Here is a 12,192-nt window from a genome sequence, read left to right as displayed (position 1 = left end):
ACTGTAAGGGCGTACATACATATATGCGTAGCTAAAAAGTTGAATGAAAATAGTACTTAACCAAATGAGTCGTTTCCGATGTCAGAAAAAATAATCTTAGAAAGGATCTTGATCCATCGGGGTTAATAGACAGTCGATTGCGTGGGCTTTCTACGGTTAAGCGCGCTTGCAATTTAAATTACTTGTAACTTAACGAAAATAAGGGGGATAGTTTGTCTAATGAAGCAAATTGGCTGATTGATTATTTCCCTGTTGAAAGAAACCAGGTGGAAATTCACACAAAGTCTCCCGCCTTCTAAGGATTTGCGCGAAAAATTCAGGTCCAAGGTAGGAATCTATGATCCATCAGAATATACGGATTCCTATATGAATTTCCACACACCATGTGAATTTCTATATGGATTTTTATTATCCTACATGAATTTACATAAATTTCCCCGTGGATTCCGTGAGAATCCATCTGGAGATTTTCAACAGGATTCTGTTATTTTCGAACAGTTTACAGAATCGAACAGGTAGGAATTTCACAACCATCTTCGACACGTTTGAAATCTCCGCCCGTTCGATTCTGCAATCTGTTAGAAATCGGCGGAAATGATCGATTAGCCAACTTACCCCTTCAGCCAATTTGCCGGTCTCCTGCATCGCGAAGCACGGCGAGAATCAGTCGACGGCTTCGAGAATGGAAGAAATCAAGGGGGGAGGAGGGGGACCGGAGAAGCTGGAGAATCGATCGCTGCTGCGGCCTCGGATCGCGGATTTTTCTCCGTCCTCGCGAGGATTATTTTTAACGGAAGGCAAGCGCAGGCCGACCGACGATCCTACCGATCGACGAGCGAGCGAGCGGATTAAACGTCCAGCAATACCGCGCTGATATCGCGCGAGTAATAAGAAATATCTCTCGTACATAGTCCCGAAATAAGCGCGAGCTATTTCGGCGCGCGACGACGACGACGACGGCCGGTGACCAGCGACCGGCGGCGCGTCGTGGCGAACGAATCGGTAAGGATGTAAGAGAGAAAGAGAAAGAGAGAGAGAGAGAGAGAGCCGCTACGGTGGTGCTGGTTCGCGAAGTCACGAGGTCCGAACGGCGAGCGAATCGAACGACGACGGCCGCTGTAGTAGCGGCGGGCACGCGCTAGTGTCGGCATCGGTGCTGCTCGTCTCTCTTCTCTTAATATCCGCCTCCAACTTGGGACTTTCGGAAGCCGAGGAACGGCGCTCGCGGACAGAGAGAGAGAGAACCGGTTTCTACCTGCTGTGCGGCTAGAAGCGCGTACGCCTGGGCGCTCGTGGACTTGGACACTCCAGCGAATCGCCGAATTTCTATTCTGGACCATGAGCTCCTCGACGTTCGTCGGGTAAGATCTACCGTTCCGCCAGCGTCCGCGAGTTCTCGGTCGCACCCTTCGACGTAGCGGAAGCTCGTTAGGAAAACTCGTGGGCTTCGGCTAAATCGGCCTCAAGCTCGGCCCGTAAGCGGTCGAAATTGCAAAAGCCGACGATAGCCAAGCTGGACGGAGCGAGAGAGGTGGAACTTGTTTTTCGAGCGGCCGGATCGGCCTTGCCGCCGCCTCAAGGAAGAGGCCTCCTCGACACATATTTCGGTTTCAATCGCGCGCTCCTTTTTTTCGCCGGTTCGGCGCATTTTCGCGATCGAGGAGGAAGTGCTCGGCACCGTCCAGCGATAGAATCTCCTTCCCGAGTAGAAAGACGGCGCGTAGGCGCAACGTTCTTAGATCACTAATAATAGTATTTCAATCCCAGTGAACGCACCGCGCCTCTCTCTCTCTCTCTCTGTGTCTCTTTTTCGCGAAGAATTATTTCGAGAGTCCGTGCTCACCGACGACGGCCTCTCGATACTCCGCGGAACGTGAAGTGATCTAAGCTTATCGCGCATTTACCGCGGCGTTGGAAATCCTAAAAATAAAATAATTGGAAGCATTTTATAGGAGGCAGCAATGCGCAGGTCAGCCCGCGCTAAAATTACTCTCGCTCCACAGTATCTACCTAAATACACTTCTACGCTGCGGTCCGTTGGCTGGGTTCCGAGCATCGCGCGCGCGCGCGTGGCCGCGGTCGATTTGCCGTGATCGCGAGATTTCTCGCGAGGATCCTGGAAAAACGTCTCGGTGTCTTCGGGAGAGCCTTGAAGAATTCATCCGGTGGACCACCGAGGTCTCTCGCGGTGGCTAAAATAAAAGACTGGAAACGGCCGCGCTTATTCATAGCCGATTATTAGTCAGCGGCGGGCCGATAAACCGTGGCTCGTTCTTATGCGAAAATAACGTTGAAGAAGCTGGCAACTTTTCCACGAGAACGCGCCGTCTCTTTCAGCGGAGCACCTGTGAAACCGAGCACCACGTGCCGTAACAGCCGTGCCAAGATAAAAACGCCGACGTGATGCCGGAAAAGAGGAAAGGGAGCGAGGAGACTGTCTCTTTCTCTCTCTTTCGCTCTCTCTTTCTCTCCCTCTTGAAGCTCTTTTATTATAATTTTAGGTTTCCGCGCTCGTTGCCAGAACATCCTCGAATGAATCGCTCGCGCGTATATCTATTATTTCGCGATGTCAATGAGATCATCGCGNGTTTCCCCCCCCCCCCCGGTCATTTGCATATCAACATGTAGAAATTTATTCTGCGCTAGTTCAAGAAATGTATATACACGAAAAAGAACGAGTCAAGAATAGATATTCTCAGAGATAAGGCAGAATATCATAATCTTCTTAGGAGATTTTTCGTCCTTTGAATTGAATTCAAATAACACTTGCATCAATAGAAATTCAATCAAATCAAGACCGAAGCTCTTCTAAGAAGATTACGATGCTCTTGCTTATATATGAGAATATCTATTCTCGATTTAAGACTATTTTTTTCCCGTATATACACTGAAACGTTTCAAATTCTCACGGACCAATTTCTTGAGATTTCCGCAGCTAGTTCAGCTGAAAAGAACAGACCACGTGTATTTTCAGCGCGGTGGATAACATGTAAATAAATATCGGTCACGTCCCTGACAATTAGCATCTCGCGACGGCGCTCTTTTTGCGAGGGTCAATCACCTTGAGCCGAGTTCGCAGATCGGAAATAGATCGAAAACTATACGTAATTTCAAGTTTGAGTAAATACAGGCGGGACTAACGGAAAGTTCCTCCGTTTGTTTAACTCGCCCACGCGAAATTTGAAAATTCTCTACTCGTGACTTGTCATCCGGCATTTTCGACGACGGTGAATGACGACTTATATTTGAACGGGGTATCTTCCGATCACGTTGGTAATCCCAGCGGTCGCTTAGTACTTTTATGGGAACACGTCTGACCGTGTTATATCCTACAAGGCGTCCTAATCAACCTTCGCCCGATTACACGTGTGCGGCACGCGCACCGCACGCACACGCGCCCGCAGTCGACGAGAAAAGCGTCGCCGATAAACCAGATATCTCACGCGTTCCCGACTTAGTTACATCATCGTTATGGTTTCACGCGTCGCTGGAAAAAGGAAAACCGTTAATCTTATCACTGGCCCACGAACAATCGACCTCTGCGTCTCGTAAGTCAAATCGACGCCGCCGTAAATTTTCGAGAAAGTATTTTTATCGAGATCGTAAACGTGTTGTTAATCGTATTTATAGATTAATATAAATCATTAAAAAGAGCATATATTTTTATAAATATAACATTGTTATTATTATATTTAAAAAACTATAAATACTGTAAAAACTATAAAACTATATATATATATATATATATATATGTTATGTGAACGTAACGTACGTGTACAAAGCGCGAATACGTGCAAGATGACTCATATTTGAGGTAATTTCATTCCGCAGATAAGATAGCAATGTCTCATGCAAACGGAGTAGAATTCGTATATTTACTTTCCACATGTATTTTCCCAACGTTTCACGTAAAATCCAGATTTTATTCTACCCGAATACACTATTAAACCAGCAGATTTTTGCAATAAGTCACGCCTTAATGATGTCAAATTTATATTTCTATCATCCCACGCGAGAAAGCGACAGCTTCGCTGTCAAGAGATACCCACTGTACGTTTAATTAAGAAACCGAACAATCATAATTCGGTCTGATTATATAAATCATCGTTTTTGATTTCAGGAATCCGGACGTCATGGTTGCAGGTATGTACGCACCTCTTCTCCGGATTAGTGCCGAAGTTACACCAAGTCCCCGTCCGGTTACAACTCTTCGAGTTACACCTTCGCGCATCGTCTATAATTTGTGCGTGATTTCAGGACCACCTCCACCGCCGCCTCCTCCGCCTCCGATGTCTGGTCAAGTGCCAGCTATGAGGATTAACACTGCCGAGGTGAGATGAAGTCAGCCGCGGTGCAAACTCACCGATTAACAATAAATTGTTCTCATCCAACGTCCGGTCGCATGGAGAAATTCGCGAAAAGTCGGCATTTAAATTTAGACCGGCGTCCGCGCCGTTGTTGCCGCGATTTGTCGCCGCAGGCCGAGGCTGTATCTTTCTCTTCTTTTCTCCCCCCCTCCCCCCGACATTTAGAACGCAGCGACGAAGAGGCCACAGATGGGCAGTAACGATGCCTACGAGCCGCCGGCGGCCATTCAGAACGCGATGCTGACGAAGGATAAGAAACCTTTTACCTACACGCCAGGTATGGGCGGCAAGCTCGACCTGTCGCAGATCCGCAGCCCGCGAATGGCGAGGAGAGTGGCGAAAAATGCCAATGACGAAGGCATCGAGGGACCGCCGAAATCCGCCCTCGAGTCGAAGCCGGCCACCACCTCGCCGAATCCCTTCGTGCAGCCGCAGGTGGCGATACCCGTGTTTCCCACCAACGTTCCGCCGGTCAACAGGGTACCTCAGCCCGCAACGGTCAACCGGACGCCGTCGAACGGTAATTAATCGCTTTCTCTTTCTCAGATTAAACGCGCAATTTCCGTCGCGGGTAATCCCCGGTGTAGACACGCGTGCAAGAAGCGCTCTCACGACTGCCCCGACAGTTGCGGAGAAACCAGCGGAGGCGCCGAAGAACGTCGTCAAGATCGACACGAAGGCGATCGCGCCGGTTACGCCGAGCAGCCCTGAGAGTCCGAATACTCCGACGCAAGTCACTCTGGCCAAAGCCCCGACGCCTTGGCTCCAAAATAAGAACAAGCCTCAGGAGGAGCTGCCCGAGTGGGCGAAACGCGCGAGCGTCAGTAAAGCCGGCCCGTCCGAGTGCCCGGCGACATCCCCGGTCTACGTCCAGGTGCAGCCGAGGCAGAACAAGGAGCACGAGTCTTCTCAGCAGCAGGCCCAAACGACGTGGCAGCCGACGAGGCAGAACACCGATGCGCCTCAGCGAAACAATCCGCAGACTCAGCACGAGCGTGTCGTACCTATTCGGGTGAGTCATCAGCTTCCCTGCGAGTTCCTCAGGTTGCGCGAAATTCCGATTAATCCTCCCACGCGCGAGTTTTCTTCAGAATTGGGCTATGTCTACTTATTTTCAAGAGTTTTTTTGGATTTATTGAATATGAAAGTAATATTGAAATAGAAAAATTCGCAATCAGAGATGGAGCAAGAAATGAAATCAATGATCAAAAACTTGAAATGCTGGGTGAAGATCAACGTCTAATTGCGACAATTGGATCTGTATTATATTATTTAATAATATCATAATATAAATATGCTTTATCAATAAAATTGGGTGTTCACAAATCGACGACAAAACATATATCGGAGGAAATTATATGGAAAAATTCAAAAATTCTCTGTAAGCACCAATAGTATTTCTCTATTCTAATAATTATTATTTCTCTCGGTGGAAATGCGAAAAACTTGAAAATTATGCGCGGTTATGCATAATATAAATATTATCAAAGATTTATACTATCAATTATTATTTCAGTTATCACCGCATGAAAGTAATATCTCACACGTCATGTCGAATTTGTGACCCTGTAAGATCCATTAATCGTCGTTCAGTTTGATCGGAGTTTGGCGCAACCAGGCCTTAGTCTCGCGGACTTCCGACAGAATTTGTCGATCGTGCGCTTTATCGGCCCCGTTCCTCAGATCGAAGACAGACCATCGGTGTTCGACGCGAAGCGCGAATCCGGCCATCATCAGTTCAAGCAACCGCCGACCTTGCATCATCAGCAGCGATGGGGTCAAATGCAACAGCCGCAGAGCCCGGAAAATCGGCCACAGGATCAGGAGCAGACCCACGTTGTGGTTCTGTCCCGGCCCGAACAGACGGTTGGCACCTACATAATCCCCATCGTGGTGGAGGGTAACGACAAGAAGACATCGCAGGCGAATGTCGGAGGAAGCAACGCGACTGGGAAAGGTCCCAAGGTGTAAGTTCAATTTGTGCCGCCAAACGGGCCGCTTTGAAAATGCAGATGATCAAATAAACAAGTAAAACATCAACTGACATTATTATAATTTCCCACTCAACGATGTGACTGTTATACACAACGCATTTTGCACTTCGATTGTTTAGCGATCAATTATAACACTGATGTATTAATGTTACTGTCGGTTGGTGTTTACTAGGAACTTGCGATGAAAAGTGTAGGACGTGATATTTAATAATCTGTTAATTACCATCGGCTGTGATTCGGCAGTGTGCAACAGAGAGCTTCAGCCCCTGTTCAGCAGCAAGAAACCGGCCCGGTCCAGTCGCGATCGTTCCGCGTCCTTCAGAAAATCACGGACACGGATGCGCCCAACGACGTGGGAGCAGATCAGATTCGCAGAATGGAGCTGAGCGAAGACGAGAGGGTGCTCATGAATAAGTTTAAAGAGCAAGGTCGGTTATTTTGTTCTCGGTCCCGAGAACACGAATCTCTCTGCGAGTCTGAAACAACTTGCTAACGAATGCTTGTCATCTTTGCACAGTTGACCACGAAACTTATCTTCACCAAGAGGAAGACCCGAGATATCGCGGTGCGGCGATACCCTCACGAGCCTTTCGCTTTTTACAAAATATGACGGACTCGACTGACGCTTCGGTTACTTGCGCAGGTAAGGCGAGGGTTGCGTGACAAATGAATAAAAGGGCAAGAGAGAAGACGATAGACACGCTTCTCTTGTTTGTTCCAGCGCCACGTAATGCACAGAACGTTGCGAATAAGAGACAAAATAGAAATTCAAAATCATTCGGTAAGTGAACGCGCGCAAAACGTCCTGGGTATCGATTATGTAACATTTCCATTTTATACTGTCAAAAAAATTTGGCAATAATTATTGATACTTGGCTAAATAATTTGTATTATATATAATATACGGTATTATATATATATATAATATACAGTACAGTATATGTGATATCAAGTGATTTTTTGTTGCAGTAACCGAACAGTTTAGTTGAAACTATTTAACCAAATCCTGGTAAATCCTTTTTTCAGTATAGAGAAAAAGTTACGCGATCGATACCCTGAAGTAATTGTAACGAACGTTTCAATAAGTTGGACGCAATTGCTTGTCACGCAGAAGAAACACAGGCGAATCTGCCGCCGAGCGAGCAACAAGTCCAAGAACCGAAGAAGTACATGGGTAGTGCTATTCCTTCACGATCCTTCAGGATATTACAGGCGATGACAGCGCCAGAGAGTATCGGTGAGTATATTTATGAAAGATAAGAAGTAACTTTTTCCCCTGTATCTTGGCGATCGAGCATTTTTGAGAGCGCCACGAATGTCTCCAGAGAACACCTCTTGCATTCATTTTTGTCTTTCTTTCGGTACGAAAGAGAAGTCCGTCGGTTTCTAGTTTCCGGAGGCGACAATTTTTCATCACTTTCCCGCGGCCTTTTATCTATGTGTACGTATTAATAATTTACCTTTTTTTTTTTTTTATACGACACACACATTATTCGTTCATAAATTAATCGTGAAAGCTTATTTACCTCTGTACATTAATGTTCCGTAATAATAATAAGCGCTTCATATTCTAATGAATATTTTATTGAAGTAACATACGTGGCATCGCTGGAACATTCCCGAATCCTGTGTTCACAGGAATAACTTTTCTTCGCTGCTACTTTATACACATATCGATCGAAACGTGTCTGAATTCGACAAAATGTCGGTCATTTGGCGAACATTTCTAATTAGCGTTTTCTACGATCGGAGGGAGAAAGAGAAGAGAGAAACACACCCCGAAGATGTGAGACATCACGTTCAGCAACGAGTTTATATTTTTTTTCTTCGAGATCACGCCGTAATATTTGGCTCACCGTGCATTCTTTCTTTTCCGTGATGCATCAGGGTACATACGTATATGCATAGCTATTTGTCACAGCTCAGGTGATTTACAGAGATTAACGGGAATGTTGCATGTCATATTAATGATTTCGTGTTGATTACCGCTGGTATTCACTCAATAATGCAAAGTGGTTACTTGCATGTACTTAGTTATGGGACTCTTATTAAGAATCGTTACGAGTTGTATAGACACGTCGGAATGTATTCTTCTGTACATCTGTCAAGCATGTACTTCTTTCGACGCGTTAGCAGACTCACTTAGACGGAATTGCTCGCCACGCGATCTCGACTTTAGACAATCATAGTTGCTCCCGAGACCTCCGGACGTGATTTTCCTTTGAACACAGGATCAGTTGTTTCTCTCATTCCCTTAGCTGACCGATTATTTCGCGCCATTATGCCGACCGACTTAAGGAGAAAAAGAAAGACCATGTACACGTTGTAACGCGCAAAAGGAGAGAGAGCGGGATAAAGGCCTCCCCGTGAAGCTCCTCGCGATTATTATCGATGTAGGCGAGAGACACTTTCGGGGGTCCGGACACACGCAACGCAGGATGGAAAAAAGAGAACGAAGGAAGGACGATCTCCCTCGCGAAACGGAGGAGAGCGCGCACGCCTCGGTGTGAAGGATTTAACTTTCTTCTGAATGCATTGTGCTGTTTGTTGTAGCCACGCAAGAAAATCGTCAAGCGGATTACACCCGCCGAACAGAGAATAACTTGCCGGGCAATCAGCAGGGTGTATTTCTCCCTCCTCCACCCGTTCCCTTCTGGCATCCCGAGGGTTGGTGGGGCTATTATCCCGCGGTGCGGTTCGGCGAGCCGAATAAACATTCCTTCCCCCCCTATCCGGACGGAAACGTGTACGAAGCCCCTTATCCGCTTTACGATCCGAACCATCTTGCACGGGTGAAAGTGACGGGCCGAGAAAGCCCCGAGCTTTCGGCCGTCGACGCCCGAGACGGGCTGCTTTGCGAGAACGGTCCTCACGACGCGGCCGACTCGTCCTTCGCGCAGGAGCACCTGCCGACTGATGCCGTCTTGCCCGAGGAAATTAATCACTTGGACGCTCAGTCGAGCGGCGCGCATCATCGGGGAGGAGACGTCGACGGGACCGGCGACGTCGACAGGAACGGCATTGTCACGGCGATGAACATAATCGGCGAGGAACGAGGCGATCTGAACGAGCCGACGTTGGAGAAGACCTTCGGCCTGCACATTAACGTGCCGAATTACACGTACGTGGACACGAGCGACTCCAGCGACGACGACGACGACGAGCAGCCCCCGGGGCGCAAGGGCGCCAGCGACGACACCACGTCCTCCAACAACTCGTCGTCCGACAGCGACTCCTACGTGGCATACTCGACGGGTCTGAATCCGCGGGAGAAGCCGGAGAAAGAGAGGCCCGAGTTCCCGACGGACGATCCGGGAAACGAGACGCGTTTCAGGAAAGATCGTCCTCGGTACTCAGATGACGCGTTTCAGCGGGATACTACTTCGACGGCAGGAGAGGACGAGCGAGGACGAAGCGGAGACTCGATCGATTCTTCCACCGGCAACACGAGTCCTGACGAGCCGATCGATAACGACGACGACGCGGAACGGCAGGATTCCGAAGGTCCTGCCTTCGAAGCGACCGACGACTCCGAGGCCACGATGGTCAGCGTCAGCTTGCCCCTGCGGTTCAAGTTCTTCGTGTCCGAGAACAACGAGGACGTCACCACCGTGACAGTGGGCGACAGCAAGATCCGGGCGGAGAGAGCGAAGTGCGGACGCTCAGCCGGAGACGGCGGGGTGAACGACGACGACGTCAGTGTCGACTTCCACGTCGGCAACGACACCAGCGTCGATTTCACGATCAGGAGGCACGCGAGCTCGGCAGACGAAGCGAGCATACCGCAGGTGAACTTCACTCTGAGGAAGGACCCGTCGAGGAGCCGCGAGGAGACCGCAGGATCGACTCCTGCGCGAGACCTTGACTCCTCGACGCAAGTCCGGCTGGTGGACGGGGATGGGATAACGCGCGATCAGACGACGAGCGAGGCGAAGCAGCTGTCGAGCGTCCAAGAGGACACCGACGAAGAGGACGAGGACAGCGGCGTGACCTCCGATCTGAGCCGCATGATATCGGAAGTCGACACGGACTCGGAGTGCGCGTCCTCGAAGAACTCGAAGAAGTACCAACGCACGCAGACGCACTCGCGGCTCTTCCGGTTGCTGAACGACGACTCTGCCCGAGAATCCCCCGACCGCGGACCTCCTTCCTCCAGGAAAGAGTACCTCAGCCTGCCGCTCAACACCGTCTTCAACTACGACGACAGCTACTGCTCCAACTATTCCAGCGGGCTGACCTCGCCCGAGTATTCGCCCGTTCACGAGCAATCCTGGCGGCGCTTCCACGACGCGAGCTTGAGCTCGAAGAGCGAGCAGAGCGCGGAACAGGCGACGGGCGGCGACCCGTACTTCCGCACCTGGAAGAGGCCGGCCGGCCTGCACGACGTCGTGCCGTCGCTCGCCCACAAGATCCTCGACAGCAGGTTGCCCTCGTGGGCCTACAAGGTGAACGTGCTCTGTCCGAGGATCAAGAGCACGAAGAGCGTGCCGCGCGCCTTGACGCCCGGCAAGATTAACGACCCGCCGCCGACGGTCCCTCCCCCTATCCCGCCGCCGACATCCTGCGCGAACGCTAACGCCAACTATTGCTGACGTGCCAGGGCAGATTGAGACCCCGTGTGTTCGGCCGCGAGCGACGAGACCGCTCCCCACGATCCACGGACGTACCTTTTCTCTCGATTCGCAAGACAACCGGGCTGAGTGCGAGAGCCCGAGGTGCTACCGGGCTACGTGATTTTTTTTCTATCGGTACATATCGCTTCCAATATATATCTTCGTGTATCGTTCTTGATTTCTTCTCCACCTTCTCTTCCCCATTCTTTCCTCTTCTTCGCTTCTCTCCTGTCTCTCTCTCTCTCTCTCTCTCTCTCTTTCTTTCTTTTTCTTTCTCTACGTACACCTAGCTAGCTCGATCGTAAATGCATAATTCCCTTTCGTCATTTTCTTTCTTTCTTTCTACTTCTTTTCTTTCTTTCTTTTTTCCGCGTTCTGTCTCATTTTCTCTCCTCCTGGGGAAAAACTACTGGGAAAAAACTTCTCATTTATCATTTTATATATTCAATATATATATAATTATAAATGAGGAATTTATTATATATATATATATATATAATATTATATACACATATATATATTTATATATATAAATCATACTTTATATTATGTGATGTATAATATATATATAGAATATATATTTGTTTATATATAATCATATATTACTACATCATCATGTATAATTATATATTTTAATCAATTATATACATAATTATACATGTACAATAATTAATATATAATGATATATGTAAGATTTTTTCCCGGGCTCTTTCCCTCTTCTCTTCTCGCATCTCGCGGTAATCTTGATTGTCACACACCGACGCTTGGTTGTTTTGTGCATGTTGTGACTAATACTGATTAAGAAACACAAGTGAATTCGTATGGTTATTTGAGTGCCGGGAGAAAACGGCGTGTCGGGGGGCGTACGACACGGTGGTGTTTTCTCGGGGTTTCACTCGGCTAATTAAACGCGCGAAAGCAACGGGAAACGACGAAACGTCACGTTAGAGTAGCAACGAAGATCGATCGCACGATCGAGACACGCACGTGTGTACGATGTACGCACGGATCGAACTTTCGACAACAACACTTGTACATGAATATGCAGTACACGATATCTCTATGGTTATATCTCTCTTAACTCTGTATTCGCAGCGAAAATCGTTCCTAAACAGCCGAATTCTCCGTTCTTTCAGGTCCCGACGCAACCGATTATTGAGGGAGTACGGATGGGCTCCTCTTTAGGGAAAGTCAAATTGTTAGTGTGCTTTTTTTTCT

At 48.4% G+C, this 12,192-nt stretch overlaps 1 protein-coding gene across 1 annotated transcript; it reads left to right on the top strand.

Annotated features, from left to right (window-relative positions):
• Positions 1-1,079: 1,079 nt before the first annotated feature.
• Positions 1,080-12,191, top strand: LOC106749250. Its single transcript, XM_014628518.1, has 12 exons — positions 1,080-1,361; positions 4,121-4,143; positions 4,258-4,331; positions 4,533-4,887; positions 4,994-5,379; positions 6,051-6,334; positions 6,605-6,789; positions 6,879-7,004; positions 7,083-7,142; positions 7,473-7,598; positions 8,915-11,109; positions 12,111-12,191. Exons 1-11 carry the CDS (start codon positions 1,339-1,341, stop codon positions 10,951-10,953), a joined length of 3,681 nt encoding a protein of 1,226 aa, XP_014484004.1. The 5' UTR covers positions 1,080-1,338; the 3' UTR covers positions 10,954-11,109; positions 12,111-12,191.
• Position 12,192: the final 1 nt, after the last annotated feature.

This window comes from Dinoponera quadriceps, unplaced genomic scaffold (genome assembly GCF_001313825.1).
Source record: "Dinoponera quadriceps isolate SergipeBrazil2010 unplaced genomic scaffold, ASM131382v1 scaffold2952, whole genome shotgun sequence".
Classification (NCBI taxonomy): Eukaryota; Metazoa; Arthropoda; class Insecta; order Hymenoptera; family Formicidae; genus Dinoponera; species Dinoponera quadriceps.
The sequence above is the reverse complement of the archived record's forward strand: the minus strand, read 5'-3'. Positions and strand labels throughout refer to the sequence as shown.

What these genes read in the sequence shown, in the direction of transcription:
- LOC106749250 (XM_014628518.1), top strand. Translation starts at nt 1,339, where the DNA reads ATGAGCTCCTCGACGTTCGTCGG. An exon ending in TCCGGACGTCATGGTTGCAG is followed by an intron (nt 4,144 to 4,257) that starts GTATGTACGCAC and finishes GCGTGATTTCAG; the next exon opens with GACCACCTCCACCGCCGCCT. An exon ending in GACAGCGCCAGAGAGTATCG is followed by an intron (nt 7,599 to 8,914) that starts GTGAGTATATTT and finishes TGTTTGTTGTAG; the next exon opens with CCACGCAAGAAAATCGTCAA.